Genomic DNA, 20,628 nt, shown 5'->3' on the forward strand with positions numbered 1-20,628 from the left:
CTCTTTTTGTTTGTTTTTTTGTCCTAGACCAGTGATATAGGGGTATTTTAGAAATTCGGTGAATTATTTTTTTCTTCTTGTTGATTCTGAATATTTATTTTAATACCTATTTAAGTTAATTTTATTCGTTCCTTATAGTTACACGTTACACTCTTTTACTTCCGAAGTATGTAATTTACATTATCTGTGGATTCACCTCAGGATAGTAAAAAGGGTATTCAAAAATACCAGAAGGGGATGTTAGATTTGGACCCTACCACATCAGCCATGAGCTTGATGCAGGCGTGACCCCTCTGGGGTCGTGTATATTTCTCACAGAGTACAGTGTGGGCCCTGGGTGGGTGTGGTGCTCCTCTCCTGGAGAGCCCAGTGTGTCCCATGCTTCATAATCATCTCTGCAATTTTCAGTTACATTCAGGGAAGGCCAAAACATTGGTTTAAGATTTTATTTTTTTATTTTATTTCATTTTTTTTACATCTTTATTAGAGTATAATTTCTTTACAATGGTGTGTCAGTCTCTCCTCCATAACAAAGTGAATCAGCCATACACATACATATGTCCCCACATCTCACCCCTCCCGCATCTCCCCCACTCCCACCCTCCCCATCCCACCCCTCCAGGTGGTCACAAAGCACGGAGCTGATCTCCCTGTGCTATGCGGCTGCTTCCCACTAGCTATATGTACCTTATGTTTGGTAGTGTATATATGTCCATGAAGAACCTAGGGGTAAGACAGGAATAAAGACACAGACCTACTAGAGAATGGACTTGAGGATATGGGGAGGGGGAAGGGTAAGCTGTGACAAAGCAAGATTTTATTTTAAGAGAGGAGAAGAAAGGTGGGAAGCACATTCAATATTCTGATGAAGAAAAGTTCAGAGGAGTAATTTTGTCTCCTGCATCATGTTTAAAATGTCTGTAGAGAATACTTTTTCTACTCAGCATCAGTCTGCCTTCCCCTCTCAACTTTTTGTGTTTTGATTGGTAACATTATTTCTGCTGGTTTTATGTTCTCTGAAGTATAATTAGTTCTGCTCCATTCACCTGAGTTTGACTTTCATCTCACCTTTCTGTATTTCCAAAATGGTACCTTATTGTTTTCGTTTCAAATATGTATTTTCAAGTACTCAAACCTAAGTGTTGTTATTCCATTAGGCCTACTTTTCATTATTATTCAAAGGAGAGAAACATCACAGAAGCATTCACTGTATTCATTTTAAATCAGGTTTTGGGAGATTGAATCACCACACTAATTGACATTCCTGTGGGCACTTGGAGCAACATTAAGATGGGATTGAGTAGGTCCTAGATTAAATTGTCCAGGGGACAGACAGCATGGTGGTTAAGACTGGGCTCTGGATTGAAATTCTAGGTTCTCCCCTGCTTCCATCACTTACCAGCTCCGCCCTGTTGGGCCTCCGTGTTACAACTCTAAACTAAGATGAAAAATAACCAGATGGGGGCTTCCTTGTGGCGCAGTGGATAAGGCTCTGCCTGCCAATGCAGGGGACACGGGTTTAAGCCCTGGTCCAGGAAGATCCCACCTGCTGCAGAGCAACCAAGCCCGCGAGCCACAACGACTGAGCCTGTGTGCCTCAACTACTGAAACCCTCACGCCCAGAGCCTGTGCTCTGCAACAAGAGAAGCCACCACAATGAGAAGCCCGTGCACTGCAACGAAGAGTAGCCCCTGCTCGCTGCAACTGGAGAAAGCCCGGATACAGCAACGAAGACCCAACGCAGCCAAAAATAAAATAAATAAAAAATAAGCAGATGATGTGAAGAGTAGGTGAAATAACGAGGAAAGTGTCTGGAACAACAGTCCCTGGCACAAAATAAGCGCTCAATATTTTTCATTTTTTGAAGCTTCACAATGTAAAGAGTATTTTTTTTAAAAAAGCTTTAATAGAATTAAAATTTTTTCAATAAAAAGAAGCTTCAGACTTTCACAAAAGGTGACGAGCCTTGCCCAGTGCCACAAAACGAACTAGTGACAGGTGTCCCACACAGCTCATTCGTACTTTCACGCCAGAGTCGCTGAAACTGTCTCCACGTTACACGAAAGCTATTCAGCAGGTACCGTTGGTCCTTTTCAAACTAAGTATCTGCTTTGGAAGATAACTGATTTTTAGTCCATAGCAATTCTTGAAATTAAACACCCCAAAATGAAGCTGCTTTCTCTCCTACCCATTTTATTTCAAACACTGAAGGTTGGCACACCGAGTCCAGAAAAACCGACAGCGTTTAGGAAACCCTGGGTGGCAGGCAGCCCGAGGTCGGGGTGAGGAGGCTACCGCCGCCGCCAGGCCCTCAAGCCCCACCCGACAGCGCGCGCTGCAGCCCGGCCCTGCGCGTCTCCGGTTGCTATGGCAACCCGAGCCCGGCGTCCCCGTCGCCACGGCGTTCGGCGGGCCGCAGCATGGCTACCCCTGATTGGCTGGGGCGCCCTGCCGGTGGAAGAAGAGGTGTCGGCATTGGCTGAGGACGCTCCGGTTTCGTGGCCGGAAGGAGGATTGGATTGATGCACCAACGGTGCTGCTGGCAGCAGTGCCCCCGAGGTGGAGGGGACCAGGCGCGGGCTAGGGGAGAGGAGGACGGGCCCCCGATCCAGAGCAGCGTGACAGTAAGTAGCAGAGACGATGAGAAGGGCGATTTCGAGCTTGGCCTGAAGGAGGGGCCCTCCCTTGGGCGCGGAGAGTGGGGCCGGAGCGGGCGTTCCTCTGCCGGCGCGCGGATTCAGGCAGGGTCTCCAGGGAGATGTCCGCAGGTGCTTGTGGAGCAGCCCGAGGCCTCGGAGTGAGCTCCCCGCGGCAGGAGGCAGGGCAGAGAGTGCGGGCTGTCGGGCGTGCGGGAGTCACTGTGAGCCTGTCTCATAGCAGACGGGTTGGTGTTGGCGGATGGATGGTGGGAAAGTGCCATCAACCATGCGTGATGGTCCTTTCAGTTCCATAAGGACTTATTCTGGTTACAGGAAGCCTGAGTGTGTCTCTTCCAATCTGCTCCTACACTCCGGAGGCTCCTTCATAAAACCCTTTATGGGCGTCGCTTCTCTGCCTTCCCCTTATGTTATGATGCTGCTCTGACAGTCCCTCTGCTTCTCTGCTCAACGTGAGTGAGCCTGTTCAGTTCCAGGCCTTCAGGCACCACATGTCAGCTGATTACTTGAAAACCTCCACCTCCAGCCTAGGCTGCTCCACTAAGCACCAGACCCCAAAACCCAACCGCGAGTTAACTCCACACGTGCACAACCCTAAACACCATCTCCCCCATTCCCACAGAGTGCTTCGCCCTTGGATTCCCTGTCTTGGGCATCAAGATACAAACACCACATCTGGACAATATCTTTGACACTTACTGCCTCTTCTGCATTTCTACCGGTTATCAAGGCTATACTTTCTTAATAGCTGTCAAATCAATTCCCACATCACTAAATCCCTTCTCACTACATTAGAATTTCCACCAGTTTCTTGGTTAAATTCAACACCCATCCACCTTCCCTGATGGCAGTTTGGCCCTATCTAATCCATTTTTCTGTCTATTGTTAGACTGATCTTTCCAAAAAACATATAAGGGCATTTCACTTCCTGCCAAGACTCCCTGTCATCCTCATCCACACTTCTTAGTTAGGCCGTCCATCAGCAGTTCCATCTTTGTTCCCAGAACATGCCACATTCTCTCCTGTGTGTGCTGATGTCCCCTGTTGCTCACACTGCCTTCGATGGACTCCACTTTTGCACCTTCCCCAACCCTGCTCTCACTCCCCAGTCATTCTCTGAATGTTGCCTAATTGCTTTTCTGCTTCCTCCTCTAGACTCTCTCTCTGAGCGCAGAGGCCAGGTTTGTCTTCCTCACCATTTGTTGTGTCTATCATAGCACCCTGCAAGTAGCAGGGGCTCAACAAATACTGGTTAAATGAATGATTCTCTAAAACAAGAAGTTACTGTTTTGCATAGCATCCAGTAAAGCTTTCACTTATAAAAGATGAATGTTGAACTTCCAGGTTTTACTTTAATTTCAAGATCCTTGGTTTGGAAACTATTTCAATTCACAGTCTGTATTTCATGCCATAATCATTTTAATGGTAGCTGTTGTTATATGGCATAAGTTTAACATGGGAAAGAGAGAGAGTACAGTGCAGTTTGCAAGAGATAGGCTTTGAGTCAGACATGCGTGGGTTTGAATCCTGGCTCCAACATTTTAGCTCTGTGGCCACTTATCTGTGGCTTCGTTATCTCTACAATGGGCTAATAATAACCCCTACCTCATAGGATTATATTAAAGACTAAATGTGTATAACCCATATCAAGTGCACAGTGCCTTATACTTAATAAATTTTCACATGTCTAAAAACTAGAAACATTCACATGGATGTTTGTAGCAGCGTAATTCACAATTGCCAATACCTGCAAACAACCAAGATGTCCTTCAGTGGGTGAATGGATAAATTAGCTGTGGTACATCCAGACAATGGAATTGCTGAAAAAAAGTTAACTATCAAGCCATGAAAAGACATGGGGGAAAGTTAAGTGCATATTACTAAGAAAAGAAGCCAGTCTGAAAAGGCTATATACAGTATGATTCCAACTACATGACATTCTGGAAAGAGCAAAACTTTAGAGACAGTGAAAAGATCAGTGGTTGTCAGGGGTTAGCTGAGGGTGGGGGAGATGTGAATAGGCAGAGCACAAGGATTTTTAGGACAGTGAAAATACTCTGTGTGACACTATAATGATGGATACATGTCATTATATGTTTGTCTAAACCTACACAATGTACAACACCAAGAGTGAACCCTAAGGTAACCTATGGACATTGAGTGATTATGATGTGTCAATGTAGGTTCATTCTTTTATTTATTTATTTATTTATTTATTTTTGGCTGTGTTGGGTCTTCGTTTCTGTGCGAGGGCTTTCTCTAGTTGTGGCGAGCGGGGGCCACTCTTCATCACGGTGCACGGGCCTCTCACTGTCGCGGCCTCTCGTTGCGGAGCAAAGGCTCCAGACGCGTAGGCTTAGTAGCTGTGGTACACGAGCCTAGTTGCTCCGCGGCATGTGGCATCTTCCCAGACCAGGGCTCGAACCTGTGTCCCCTGCATTGGCAGGCAGATTCTCAACCACTGCGCCACCAAGGAAGTCCCTGTAGGTTCATTCTTGGTAATAAATGTACCATTCTGGTAAGGAGGGAGGCTCTGCAGGTGTAGGGGTAGGGGGTATATGGGAAATCTCTGTACCTTCCTCTCAAATTTGTTGTAAACTTAAAACTGCCCTAAAAAGTAGTCTTAAAAAAGAAGTAAAAGAAACACTGAAGGTTGGAATTGTGAAATTTCCATGGTCAGCTCACAAAAGGTAAAAATCAATCTTTTAATTCAGTCAAGTACAATTTCTAGGACATCATCCTGCTACCCAGTCACACTATACTACTTGATCACAAACTTTGTTCTGATACAGGTAAGAAACTCATTCAGTGACAACTTATTGACCATCTGATGGATCCAGGGCCCTCTGCCAGATAAAGGTGAGGCAAAAGAAAGTGTAACCAGTAAAGTCTCAAGTAAGTGAAAGAAGGGCCTGGAATGTCACTCTGCCTGTCTCAGCTGGTCAGACTTTGAGGTCAGAGTCAAAGTGGACTGAGTGGAGCCCTTGGAGAGGTGGAAAGGAGGTAGAAGTTTACTGGGTGTCCAGAAGGGAGCATCACCAAGTGCCTGTGCCCTCAGAGCCCAGGATCCCATGGGTGGTAGCCCAGAGTCCACAGAATTCAGACTCATGCTAGGTGCATGGGTTCAAATTCCAGCTCTGCCACTGCTGGACACAGGGCGTCTGCCAAGTTGCTTCATCTCGGCACTTCAATTTCCTTACATATACAGTGGAGTTGTTGTGAGTATTACATGAATCAGTAGAGACAAATTTCCTAGAACTATGGTAGGTACATAGGAAGTGCCAGGTACATGTTAGCTGTTTCTATTATGTTTTACCTGGGGGAGAGAAATAAGTTAAGAGATAACAATAAAGTAGGATGGGCGTGTGGGGATAGAAAGTGTCACCTTGGGAACAGGTTATGTGGCTTGGATTTGGAAATGAGTCTTACATTTTTGAGACTTGGTCTTCCACAGGAAAGTGAACTCTATGTGTACTCATATATCCGCCTGACATGTGTGATTAAAAAAAAACATGAAAACGAGCACTGAATAAAATAGATGGTTTTTCGTTTGGTAAAATGATTGCTCATTCATATCTAGAAGTCAAACTTCCCTTCATCTCAGCTGAAATCTGCAACAGTCATTAATAAAGGTCGTGCACTCACATCCATGGGGGAGGCTCAACTCAGAGCTTATTCAGTCTTGTATTAGGAATAGTTATAGTTGACAGGGAGTCTAGCTTCACAACCCTCAAGAGAGTCAAAGTGACAAAATCACAATCAAATGGCACATATCTAGAAGAGAGACTAAAAAACCCTCCTACAAAAATTGAAATAAAAACAAGAGGCAGAATGGATAAAGCACAGCAGCCATAACATTGATCCTGGGCCAGCAGGAAAAAGTTACCCAGTATATAGTGTATTTTGCATAAATGACCGGGAATTTTTAATTAATTTGAGAAAAGTGTGTCTGAAGTAATATTTGGTTACTAAGGTGATAAACATTTACCTAGAAAATTCACTTAGGCAGATAGAGAGCTGGATAAAGGCCACCAATAAGTGAAAGTTAGTATAGCATTCAATTAACAGGGAAGGCCCTGCCTGGCTTTAAATTCCTGCTCTGCCACCAGAGGTGTAAAGCTCTGTGACTTGGACAAATTACTTAACGTCTGTGGGCCTCAGTTCTGTCATCTGTGAAATGGGGACAGTAAAGGTAGTTGCCTTATAGCTTTGTTAGGAGAATTATATTAGTTAACGTATGGAAGCAATTAGAATGGTGCTGGCACAGGGTAAGCCCCATGTAAACATTTGCTTTTATTATTGTTGTTACTATTACCAGATATGAGATCTTAGCCAAGTTACTGAAGCTCAGCACCTCAGTTCCTTCATCTGTGAGTTGGAGATACAACACAACCATCTCCCAGGGTTGTTTTAGGATTAAACAAATACATGAAAGTGCTTATAACTGTAAACCCGAAATAACATCAGGTGTAACAAATTAAAATGAAGACTATTTGTGACACTAAAAATAAAACTTTTTTTCATTTTATGTCTAGTATTTGTCATCAGTGAACCAAAGTCAGTGAATATAAGCAAATGACTTAAAATAAGCATGACCGAAGTAATAGTAATATTACCAATGGTAGTATTTACAACAGCTGTCATAATAACAACTTAGCTAGCTACAGACAGTTTTTTGTTTTGTTGGTGCCACACCACGTGGCATGTGGGAATCTTAGTTCCCCAACGAGGGATCAAACCTGGGCCCTAACCACTGGACCACCAGGGAATTCCCCTGGACAGTTTTAAAGGAGTTTCATTTTATTTTATTTAGTTCCAACTACCATCTTATAATGGGGATATAATTATGTCTATTTTTTGGTAAATGAGGAAACTAATAATCAGAGAGGCCCAGGGACTTTTTGAGGTCACTCAGCAGGCATGTAGAAACCAGGTCTACTCCATCACTGCTGCTTCTTTCACCTGCATCCCAGCCGTGTAACAGGAAGACTTCACAGTCCCAAGCCTGTTAGCTCTCATCAGTGGAGACCACAGCATTCATATAATGTGCATGTGTGTGTGTGTGTGTGTGCTACACTTGACATAAATGTGAATACTCATTCCTGTAGGAAATGTTATTGTCCTATCATGTATACTTGAGGTGGCCCATATTTAACACAAATATCTTATTTACCTTGTGGCTTCCCTGTGTTTATAAAGAGATTTTTGTCAAACCAACATTCTGTAATAGCTAGATGCTGGTCAGCTGGGGCAAATGTATCATTTGCTGAAAGTTTTTTTCATAATCTTTATTCTCCATCTATAAACAATGATCCTCCAGTTGTAGCTGGAGCTTCCCAATCACATTTCTCTTGGGATTTGTTTATTCATTCATTCATTCATCAATCATTTATTGAATACTTCTTTTGTTATAAACTAGCAATGCTGTGCTGGATGTTGGGGATGAGCAAACTGGCTGTCATCCACATCCCTGACTAGTTTATAGTAAGCTAGAGGAGACAGATGCATAGTTATTGAATTATTGCCTGAATCTGCCCCTTTATTAAGAGCTTCAAGGCAGGGAGGTCAGTGAAAATTTCCTTAAAGAATGAATACTTGAGTTGAGATGGATGAGCCTTCCAGGGCTTTCTGCACTAATCTGGCCCTTGAGTCTAGGAATAAAGGTCGCAGGAGTGCAGGAAAAGCAGGCCTGGGGCAGGGACACACGGCCCAGGTCTGTGTGGAGCTGTTGCGGGCAGAGGCTTCATCTCACATGGCACCTCAAATCCTCCTTACATTTGTTTTTATGCCGAGAGAAATGGGAAGCCCATGAAGGCTCAATTGGTCAGATTTGTACCATAAAAAGGGTGCTTTTGATGCTGTGTGGAGAACAGACTTCTTCTTGTTGGGAGGAGAGAGAAACTGGAAGTTGGGAGTCCATTTAGGAAGTGGTTCCTGTAGTTCAGGTGGGCAATCATGAGGACGAGGGTGTTGGCAGTGAGGATGGAGAGAAGTGGGCAGACAGGGACTGTACTGAATAGAAAAATAGTGAGCTAATGAGTAAGGGCCTTAGGAAGAGGAAGTGTCATTTTTCCAAGGTTCATGCCCAAGGGCTCTTCTTGAGTTGAGATTATTTGAGGATCTTCTGTTCTATGAGCTGGCCATAGCCTTGGAGGCCACCATCAACCCCAGCCCAGCTCATCTGCTCCCTGTCTCCCCAAACGACTCTCAGGATCTGGCCTCCCTCCCTTTGTGCATCCCCTGGAGTATTCTTCCCCTGCCCCGGCCATTCTCCTAGACCTGCTTCACAGCTGTCACATGTGCCTTTTCATGGCTCTTTCTTCAGCCCACAGTGGTCTCTCTTTCCCTTAAATTCATTCAATTTATAATCTCCTTGGGAAACTAATTTTCTCTGCTTTTTGACATTTCTAGTGTTCTTATTTAATCCCTTGTATTAGGCCGAACCATAAGAAATTGTTCTTTTTTTTTAAAGACCCAATATCAGCAGTTTCATGTTGTTTAACCTACATATTTCTCATTTCCCACACTTGCTGAGTTATGGATGGATGTTTTTGCAGCATCCAGTAGTGTCTTGTGCACAGTCAGCACACAATAAATTAAAAATGCACTTAAATGTTATTAGATGAAACAAAAGTTATTCAGTGCCACCAATTATTAGGAACATCAGTGTGTTTACCCAGTGTTCTCTTTACTCTTTGAGGGTCTAGGGGATTGGGCTGAATCCATACTCACTTATTATCATGTCTTATTTCCATGATGGCTAACTTTGGGGAGAAGGCAGTTTTTTTTTTACCATGTCTTATTCAGTGCAGTATCCTCAGTGCCTGGCATATATGAGGAAATCAAAAATTGTTTCTTGAAGGAATGAATAAATATTGTCACCTTTCTCTGTCTCACAGAAACAGAGAATTGAATGTAATCTTACTATGTTTGGAGGTCAATGAATAAAGAGAAATTTGGTGTGCTACTTTATTTATTTTCATTGACTGGTTAGTATAAATTCTTTCTTCATACCATCTGGACCTTTTTTCCCCTTTACAATATCACTACTTAATACATGGGTCTTAGGTTCATTCTACCCTTTGTCACAAATAGACTTGGGTAAGCAGCCACACAAGGCATGAGCACAGACTATCACAAATATTGTGCAGTGGCAGTTGAGGGGCCCCCCAGGAAATCCATTCCTATCTGCAGGCATTACCCTTTATGACAAAAGATATGAGTTAAAATGGGAATACATCTTGAAAATAGGAAAATGATAATGGTGCCTATTGTCATATATTCTAGTTAACTTTGGAACAGCACTCTCAATCCACCTTGGGTTACTATTCACCAGAAGAAGATGAAGGCAAACTCCTAAGGGAGTGTCTAACCTGTAGCAGGTGCTCAATAAATATTCAGGGGAATGAGTGGGAGACAGAATACTCTTATCATGTTTTATTCTTTTACCCCCAAGTGCTTGTTTAACTAGAAAATAGAAGGTTGTTTAAAGAATAAAGTGTGCATAAGGAAGGTGTCAAGTCTGCTGACTCGGGAGCAAGGCCATGACAGTACTTGCCCTTGGCTGATGCCACTTTTGCCAATGGCAGTTCTGTAGCAAATGCAACTTTGTTTGGCACCATACGATGGTATTAAAATACAACACCTACCTAGTTCTCATGAGTGAACCAGGATGAATGGATGTGTATTTGTAAGCACGCCAGGGTCCAGTTGCATTTAACCAATACACTTAAACACATTTTCCTTATTTCTGGTTGCTCTATGTGAATTATATATTATTTAAAATTATATCTTATTTTAACCACTTTTTTCAAATTTTAAAGGAATTTTAAGGAAATATGTCTACATTAAAGGAATTGGAGTAATGATTTTTCATTTTGCATTTCCATCTATTTGTGGGGCTGAAAGTTCTGTAAGTTTTTAATACCTACCTGAGCACAGACAGACTGCATCTTGACATCTAACATGGAGGTTAGCTGTCATTCAGCCAAGGAAAGAAGGACTCCCTGTTGTTGGTACAAGAAGTTCTAACTTCCGTGGTAGGGTTCATGACACTTTATTTTAGTGCCTTTTCAAAAATAATAAAGCTGATGTAGCAAAGTGGTAATTAACCTTAGTCATGCCAAACTCTTACTGCTATTATGTTCTAAGTGCTGGTTTTATTTTTTTAAACCATTAGTAAAGGTAGTAAATAAAATGGAATAGTTACAAAGATGCAACCTAAGTGATTAGAAGGAAAAACATGTATCTGTGGGATATGAAACTATTTCCCAAAATGAATCAAATGATTTTTCTGTTTTATCTTTAGAAAAGATGAGGCCATTTAAGGATCTCTCGAATAGCTAAGGCAATTGTGGTATAAAAAGGAATTTCTGGGCAGAGAATCTGAAAACCATATCATAAATACTCGCCATGTTATTTAGTTAGTGGGTTTATATTGCACAATTTAGATTAATTACGATCAGTTAATTTTACCATGGCATGGATAATCTCTCTGTCATACGTGTTTACCCTGCAATTACTGAGTGAGGTGTGTGTCTCTGGGGACTTTCTTTTATTATTAACCCAAATTTCAGGTGACATCAGGAGAATGAATTACTTTCGAGAGTTTCTTTTTAAAAATGGGTTTAAAAATTCAACAATGAGTCAGAACTGTGATTATGCCTGTACTTGACTAGGGCTGTAAACACCAAACTATTTGACTATCTGATCTGAGATAGTATTTGGGTTCCATGACTGAGAGGTACAGAGGAAAGATACTGAATGTTTGTCCTTAAAGTAATATGCACTTGTATTTTATATGTAATCTTTCACTTCTATACCCATTCCATTTTAAGAAAAAATACTAAATTTCACCTTTTCCATTTAGAATCAAAGGAAAATCTCCATATGAATATAAGTGAATACAAGTGTTTGTGTAGCAAGTATCATAATCTCTGGCCTCATCTCATCTGTAAAATAAATGTTAGAAAATGAGTGGTTTTCTATTTTTATTTTTAGCAGTGGAACCTTGTTTTCAAATGAAACTGTACAGAGACCCCCAGAGAAATAGGACATAGTGCATTCAGCTACTCTTACCCTCCCCTGGTTGTCCTGGAATTGACAATGACTGGGTTAGTCCTTTCAGGCACTCCACATAGGGCAGTGATTCTCAGAGGATCATCTAGGGTCACTGTGAAAACAATATTGTTATTTGAAAGGAGAACCCTCGGGTACCTAGGCCAGTGCTATTGAGGTAATCTTCAGACTAGTGTTACTGGCCCATGAGGGAGAGATACAAAATTGAGAGCAAGCATTGAGAAATGTTTATAGCAATTTGACATTGCTGTGCTATCCAAGCACATGATCAGTGATGGGCTTATTTTCCTGGATACGATATGGACCAAAAGTGTTGATCCATAATAGATTGGAAAAAAAAAACTTTATGGATAATTTGAGAAGCACTGTTCATGAATATTTTCTTATTTAGGACTCCAGTTTTCCTCCTAAAGATTGAATAAGTTAGATCATTCCTGAGTGTGTTCAATATTATTATAGCATTACAAATACTTATCAATTGATTTGATTTATAAGGAAGCTTTATGAAAGACCTTTGAACTAAAGGAATAATGACATTGGTTTTTAAAAATAATTCTTTTATTCATCCATTCATTAATTTTTTTCAATAAATATTTATTGTTTGCCTACCATGTGTCTGGTGAATACAGGAGACCCAATCCTGCTTTATGGGGTCGTCAGGCAATTGCCATACTTTTTGCACAGGTTTGCAGCGTGGGTAGTACAGGCTTCCCTGGGCTCCGAGAAGGAGCACCAGACTTGGTTGGGGGCGGGGGATGGTGAGTGGTCAAGGGAGGTTCTAATCCCAAAATTAGTAATTGTTAAAAAGCAAATAATTCTCAAACTTTGGTAAAAATAAACTTTATGGATAATTTGAGAAGCACTGTTCATGAATATTTTCTTATTTAGGACTCCAGTTTTCCTCCTAAAGATTGAATAAGTTAGATCATTCCTGAGTGTGTTCAATATTATTATAGCATTACAAATACTTATCAATTGATTTGATTTATAAGGAAGCTTTATGAAAGACCTTTGAACTAAAGGAATAATGACATTGGTTTTTAAAAATAATTCTTTTATTCATCCATTCATTAATTTTTTTCAATAAATATTTATTGTTTGCCTACCATGTGTCTGGTGAATACAGGAGACCCAATCCTGCTTTATGGGGTCGTCAGGCAATTGCCATACTTTTTGCACAGGTTTGCAGCGTGGGTAGTACAGGCTTCCCTGGGCTCCGAGAAGGAGCACCAGACTTGGTTGGGGGCGGGGGATGGTGAGTGGTCAAGGGAGGTTCTAATCCCAAAATTAGTAATTGTTAAAAAGCAAATAATTCTCAAACTTTGGTAAAAATACCTGAGCCACTCCTTACTGATTGTGACACAAATATTTTTTGAGTCCATACGCTGTGCTTACCCTGTGCCACTTGCTGTTCTGTGTGTGAGGATAAAGCAGACACAGTCCCTGCCCACATGGGGCTTATTATCAAGTGCATGGAGACCAGTGAATGGCTAGGAGTTCTCCTGATGTTGATGAGCCCCACAAGGAAATAAAACAGGGTAGAGTGGTGAGTGTGAGCATGTGATGGTGAATGGGTCGCAGAGTAGTTCTCAGCGAGGAGGTGACATCTGAGCTGAGGCTAAGTGACCTGAAGGAGCTGAGCTGCAGTGGGCTGAGGGTGAGGGAGACGATGGAAGAGCTCAGAGAAGTCAGAGTCAAAGCAAGAGGGAACTGCCTTCGACTCTGCTCTGTGTGCATCTGCAGCCAGGCCCTTGCAGCCCCATCACCCACGCTCATCCTTGGGGGATGTGGGCATCCACAGAGCCCCCATCCCTAAGGCCTGTTTGTGTGCCCCAGGTATTGGCTTCAAAGTTCTTTTGCTTCTAATAGCCAGCTCCTGGGTCTCTTTTTGGAAGGACTGCTCAAGCTGCTGGAGTCTCTTTGCCCCCAGTCAGCAGTGCCTGTGTCACAGAACCAAACTCAGGTCTGCTTGTCCACTCACAGTAAAGCCAATCTCCTGACACCCAGCTGTGGTGAAGGAAAGTGCAGGCTTTATTGCAGGGGCCAGCAAGGAGTCCAGGCAGCTAGTGCTCAAAAAGCCTAAACTCCCCAATGTGTTTCAGCAAAACATTTTTAAAGGCCAGGTGAGGGAGGGGAGTCCCAGGGTATATGATCCACTCATGCACAATTGTCTGGTTGGTTGATGGTGAGGTTACAGGGTATTAACATTATCAATCCTTAGGTGCCAATAGGTGCTTAACGATCATCAACTAGTTAATTTCTTCCTTTTTGATGGTGTTTTTAGCATCTGTAAAACAAGTCAGGAAATGTGCATCAGATACTACTTCAGAGACGAGCTACAGCAGAGGATGGGGGAGGGGTCTGCCCCAGGAAGGCCCCATAGGGTCCTGCTCCCTTACACCTGAGGGGCTAGGACCTCCCTCAGGGCCCTTTACCAACCACTCCTTCCCTCAAGTTTGGACACTGGCTCTGAGGCAAACTCTACCTGCACGGCTCTTGCCCTCACTTGCCCTCTGAGGAACACTTCCTCAGAAAGTTGTTTGCTTCTAGGAAATGACTTAAGAGATGAACTGCCCTCCCTGCCACCCACCAGTTTTGAATTATAGCCTTTGGTATAGTGTTATCATTTTTGTTAATTAAAGATGGGATTAAATTAAATATTTTATAGTATTCCCAAGTTCTTGAAGTTTTTTTTTTTTTTTTTTTGGAACAGTTTCCATTTTAACAGCCATCAAGTGGAAAGGATTTTATTTTTTATCCTAAAGGCAATTGCCTATTTCTTCTGATTCTGGTGAATTTGTTTACTGTTCAATTAAGTGAAACATTTCCAGAGAGTTATCTATTTTCACTCTTCCAGCTCACAGAGTAGAAGCTAATCTTAAACTGATAAAACTATTAGAGGATTATTTCCTGTTCACACACTGGGTCAATAAAATTACAGAGATTAACCAAGGGAATAAGACAGAGTGTTTAGCAGGGTTTGATTGTGGGAGATATCATCTAGCATCAGAAGCCTGTGAGCTTTTCCACACATTTTCATGTACTAATCACTGTGACTTTCACGTCCCTGTTTCTAAAATGGTCTGGAGCTATGGTTTGAGCAGAATTTGAAGCTGACAGGCCAGTGTGTCTATGTGGAATTTTCCCTCTGTTCTTCAGGGAAAAGTAAAGTTAGATTATATTTATTTTGACTGGGTTTCCATTTATTTTAGAACTTTTGGGGCATTTTAATATCTATATATGAAAAGCACTTGGATCTCTTGCTTTTGAAAAATTATGTACAGATCATCCATTCTTCCTCTTTTCCTCCCTACTCCTCCCTTTGTTCCTTCCTTTTTTCTTTCTTCCTTTTAAACAGATGCTAAATCATCTCTCTATCTGAATATCTCACAAAACATAGTTTAAAGTTCCTAAGTGGGTTTTTCTTTGCTTGTAGTAGAATCCTATATCTGGGATATCCTCTTTTATCTTTAGTAGTTTTCTGTCTGAGATTGGACATAGTAAGCATTCAATAAATATTTCTTGAAGGAATGAAGCCATGGTGCTAGGTCCTGGGCACAATCCTAAAATATTGATATTGTGCTTTTCTTGGTGTGCATCTGTGATGAGAGCATTGCTTTTCAGCTTTTAGTTCCAGCTCAACTATTTGTCACAAGTATGACAACAATATTGGGAAAATAGTTTTTAAATCCTTAGATAAACTGTGTTTGTTCATTTCGCAAAATTAAATTTCACTAGATTCTGTTGCAGTAAAATACCCATTGGCACATTTCTTTTGCCTCTAAATACCTCTGAAACACTTGGATTTTGACCATCAATTTCATAATACATTGAGGCATGGAATTGTAGGACAATAATGCATGATTTTTCATGCCTGAAAAACACTCTGAAGTCAAGCAGTAGCATTGAAGCGTAACTGGAAAATTTTACATCCAGTCAAGAATTAAACCAATAGTACATTTAATTTTTTATTTGCTATGTAATTGAAAGTATGAGTATCTTCAACTTTCTTTTTGTTTCTATTCTAAAACAATTTAGTCAGAAATTGATTAAGGAAAGGGTAAACAAATAAATTGTTCTCCATTAGTGAACTCATAATAACCTTTTGAGTAGGAGTGGGAAATAGTATTAAAATTTATCCTAGGAAGGGTGACCAACCATAATGACTACAAAGCCTAATTCAGAAGACTGAGATGCCTATTGGGTTGTGTTCCCAGGCTGGCAGCCTCACTGTCTGGATTGTTAAAAAACAAAATTCAACTGAGCACATTTTAAAGATCTTATTGGCTTTATTCAGTGAGTCATGAATGGGCAGCATTCAATCTAGCAGATAGAAAGGAGCTCTGAGGAACTGTACAAATGAAAGACTTTTTTAGGCAGAAGAGGGCAGGAATGAGGAAGTTATTCTTCATTAGGAGTTAGGCAAAAAACGGATTGGTTATTGCAAGGTTACTTTTCCTAAAGAGGATAGAGGGTTTTATCAGGCAGCTTGCCTAACTAGTGCTGATCAGGAGATTCCTGATTGGCTAGTTTAAGTTCCCATTTCTGGGAGAGAGGAAACTGTAATTAAGTTAAGTTTAGTGACCCAGAGATTAGCATAAACAACTCCATTGTCTAAAACAATGCGCCCATTGTCTTAATTTTAACAGGATGTTTGAGTGAGTCCAGGGGCTGTGCAAGACTGACCCAATTCTTGCAGAAGAGGTTATGACTAGAGTTGACTCACATGGGGATTCAGCTTAAAAACTTTAGGAATTCTGGAAACCCAAGGACATTTTGTGTGTTGCCCTTGACACTGTAATGCTTATTTGCAAGTGGGTGGAGCTTCCTCTGGGATTTTTAGGGGCATGACCACGATGAGAGAGGAACTCCCCGAAGTAGCAGCGTACTCTACTGTTAAGGAAACTTGCCAAGAAAGACAAGTAAGATGGCATAAAAGTGTCAGTTGGACTTCAGGTATTTGCTTATGTATATTTTGGAAACCCCAAATTGGGGCACTTTTCCTGACAAGCAGAACAATACTTGTTGGGGTAATGGGTCAGAATATTTGAAATCAAGAATGACTCAGAAAATATAGGCTAAAGTACTACTATAATTATAAGCTATGCCCTAAATGTATCCAAAGGCCTTTGAATGATAAACAGTAAATGTTATTCATATTAGCATTTATATTGCTATATTACAAATAAATGTTAGTTTGTGCATATTTAAATAAATGTTATAAGTGAATTTTGCCTGCATTAATTGAGAATATGTTGGAGCACATAACCCAACTAAAGTTTTTCCTTCTAGTTTACTTTGAAAGGAATGTGATGTTAATTCTGGGGCATTGATGTTTTACAATGCCTGATCAAGACAAAAAAGTGAAGACCACGGAAAAATCAACCGATAAAAAACAACAAGGAATCATCGCCAGGTAACTCCCTTCTGAGTCTTTGCTAATTATTAACTCAGGCAGTGGCCAGCAACCAGATTTAATGACTTTTTGAGAAATAGAGTAGATCCTTGACAACTGCTGCTCTGGGGTACAGTGTTTACTGAAATGTTTGTGCATTTCTAGAGTTCTACAGAAACGTTTAGCATGTATGTGTTTCAGTCTATAAAAGCAGGCCTCCAAGTAGCAGTGTTCCATGTTACTAGTGGGTAACATGACTAGTTCACCTGGAGTCTTCTGTTGGTTGACACTGTGTTATTCTTTTTTTTTTTTTAACATCTTTATTGGAGTATAATTGCTTTACAATGTCATGTTAGTTTCTGCTGTATAACAAAGTGAATCAGCTATATGTATACACATATCCCCTTGTGTTATTCTTTCTCCTAGGGACTATTCAGATCTTAAAAGACTTCTGTGCCTTTTGAACGTTCAGTCAAGCAAACAACAGGTAGTGTTTTCAAAGAATGTGCGTCTATTAACGACAGAGAAATCACGTTTCCAAAGGGATCCATTTAACATCATGTGAACGATAAGTCTATTTTTCTTTGTTCTTTCTTATGTTTTGTCTTTCTTCTAGCTGTTTCTTTCATACCTGGTTCAGGTTCAGGATGCAAGACTCTGTATCCACAGCCTTTTCATTCTTTTGCTCTCATGCCTGGGGCCCGCTTTATCCTCTGTTCAGTGCCATGTGTCCTAATCAACAAAAGCGTTTCAGTATAGAAACAGAGCTCTCTTCTTTTGAATGCCCAATGTTTGACACTGCAGAGCTCTAGGGAAGTTGATTTCTCCAAAACACTGTTCATCACCTTTCCCTTCGTCTCTGCTTCCCCACTTCTCAGGCTGCCCACTTGCTACAGCACCACTTTTGATGCTTGCTGCAAATTATATCTCACCAAAAACAGGGGAAAGGAAGGAGTGAGTTTTGGCTATTTTTACAATAGCATTTTTATTTTTTTTAATAGACAGAGAAAGAATGGTACTGCTGCTTGAATTTATCTCTAAATGTTTCTTTTTGGTTTAGCTTCTGTCAGACTTTAGAGAGTCAAGAGATTAGAGGCTATCCATGGAGGTTTAGGGAATAACACAGAAATGCTAATAATAATGAAGACAGCTTATTTAGCACAGTAAATTAGTAAATGGCAGGGATGGGATTTGAAACCCGGGAGCCAGACTCCAAAGTCAACTGTGGTATACTTGTTAAGTAAATTTGTTTGTGAGCTCATGTGGTAATACAGCCCTACTGGCTTTTGTTATATCCACTAAACTTACCAGAGAACTACAGCATTTACAACATTTTTTTTATTGAAGTATAGTTGATTTACAATATTATATTAGTTTCAGTGGTACAACATAATGATTAAATCCTTTTAAGATTATACTCCATTTATAGTTATTGTAAAATATTGACTATGTTCCCTGTGCTGTACAATATATCCTTGTAGCTTATTTATTTTATACATAGTAGTTTGTACCTCTTAATCCCCTACCCCTATATCACCCCTCCTCACTTCCCTTTCCCCTCTGGTAACCACTAGTTTATTCTCTGTGAGTCTGTTTCTGCTTTGTTATACATATTCGTTTGTTTATTTTTTAGATTCCGCATATAAGTGATAACATACAGGATTTGTCTTTCTCTGATTTATTTCACTAAGGTTAATAATTTCTAGGTCCAACCATATTGTTGCAAATGGCAATATTTCATTCTCTTTTATAGCTGAGTGAATTCCATTGTGTGTGTGTGTGTGTGTGTGATATATATGTGTGATATGTATATCATCTACATAAATCTGTTGATGGGCATTTAGGTTGCTTCCATATTATGGCTATTGTAAATAATACTGCTATGAACATTAGGGTGCATGTAACTTTTCAAATTAGTGTTTTTGATTTCCTTGGATATATACCCAGGAGTGGAATTACTGGATCATATGGTAGTTCTACCTTTAGTTTTTTGAGGAACCTCCATACTGTTTTCCATAGTGGCTGCACCAGTTTACATTCCCACCAGCAGTGTTCCCTTTTCTCCACATCCTTGCCAACGTTTGTTGCTTGTTGTCTTTGTGATGAGAGCCATTCTGATGGGTGTGAGGTGATATCTCATTGTGGTTTTGATTTGCATTTCCCTGATGATTAGCAAGGTTGAGCATCTTTTCATGTCCCTGTTGGCCATCTGTATGTCTTCTTTGCAAAAATGTCTATTCAGGTCTTCTGCCCATTTTTTAATCAGATTGTTTGTTTTTTTGATATTGAGTTGTATTAGCTATTTATATATTTTAGATATTAACCCCTTACTGGTCATCATCATTTGTGAATATTTTCTCCCATTCAGTAGGTTGTCTTTTCATTATGTTGATGGTTTCTTTGCTATACAAAAGCTTTTAAGTTTAATTATATCCCATTTGTTTAGTTTTGCTTTTGTTTCCTTTGCTTTAGGAGACAGAACCAAAAAAATATTGCTACAGGTTATGTCAAGGAATGTTTTCTTCTAGGAGTTTTATGGTTTCCAGTCTTACATTTGGGTCTTTGATCCATTTTGAGTTTGTTTTTGTATATAGTGTGAGAAAATGTTCTAATTTCATTCTTTTACATGTACCTGTTCAGTTTTCCCAGCACCACTTATTGAAGAGACTGTCTTTTCCCCATTGTATATTCTTGCCTCCTTTGTCATAGATTAATTGACCATAAGTTTGTGGGTTCTTTTCTGGGCTCTTGATCTATGTGTCTTTTTTGGTGCCAATACCATACTGTTTTGATCACTTGTAGCTTTGTAGTACAGTTTGAAGTCAAGGAGTTTGATCCCTCCAGCTTTGTTCTTATTTCTCAAGATTGCTTTGGCTATCCAGGGTCTTTTGTGGTTCCATAAAAATTTTAGGATTATTTGTTCTAGCTCTGTGAAAAATATCATAGGTGTTTTTTTTTTTTTTTTTTTCCCACACCCTTCTCTTTCCTTAAGTTTTGCTGTTTTTTGTTTTGTTTTGTTGCGGTACGCGGGCCTCTCACTGTTGTGGCCTCTCCCGTTGCGGAGCACAGGCTCCGGACGCGCAGGCTCAGCGGCCATGGCTCACGGGCCCAGCCGCTCCGCGGCATGTGGGATCTTCCCGGACCGGGGCACGAACCCGCGCCCCCAGCATCGGCAGGTGGACTCTCAACCACTGCGCCACCAGGGAAGCCCATCATAGGTGTTTTGATAGGGATTCCACTAACTCTGTAGATTGCTTGAGTAGTATGGACATTTTAATGATATTAATTCTTACAATCCACAAACACAGGATATCTTTCCATTTCTTTGTGGTGTCTTCAATTTCCTTCATCAGTGTCATATAGTTGTTGTTTTTTTAACATCTTTATTAGAGTATAATTTCTTTACAATGGTGTGTCAGTCTCTGCTCCATAACAAAGTGAATCAGCCATACACATACATATGTCCCCACATCTCCCCCCTCCCACATCTCCCCCCCT

At 40.8% G+C, this 20,628-nt stretch overlaps 1 protein-coding gene across 1 annotated transcript in view; it reads left to right on the plus strand.

Moving 5' to 3' along the window:
• Positions 1-2,555: 2,555 nt before the first annotated feature.
• NEK10 (NIMA related kinase 10) overlaps positions 2,556-20,628 on the plus strand; it is a gene marked incomplete at its 3' end in the record, with an annotated part of 188,453 nt that continues 170,380 nt past the window's right edge. The window contains exons 1-4 of the mRNA XM_024752854.1: positions 2,556-2,624; positions 5,450-5,516; positions 17,028-17,151; positions 17,557-17,617. Of these exons, the coding sequence (XP_024608622.1) occupies positions 17,078-17,151; positions 17,557-17,617 (135 nt within the window). The remainder of the gene's footprint in view (positions 2,625-5,449; positions 5,517-17,027; positions 17,152-17,556; positions 17,618-20,628) is intronic.

Source organism: Neophocaena asiaeorientalis, unplaced genomic scaffold (genome assembly GCF_003031525.2).
Source record: "Neophocaena asiaeorientalis asiaeorientalis breed wild unplaced genomic scaffold, Neophocaena_asiaeorientalis_V1.1 scaffold117, whole genome shotgun sequence".
In the NCBI taxonomy this organism is placed as follows: Eukaryota; Metazoa; Chordata; class Mammalia; order Artiodactyla; family Phocoenidae; genus Neophocaena; species Neophocaena asiaeorientalis.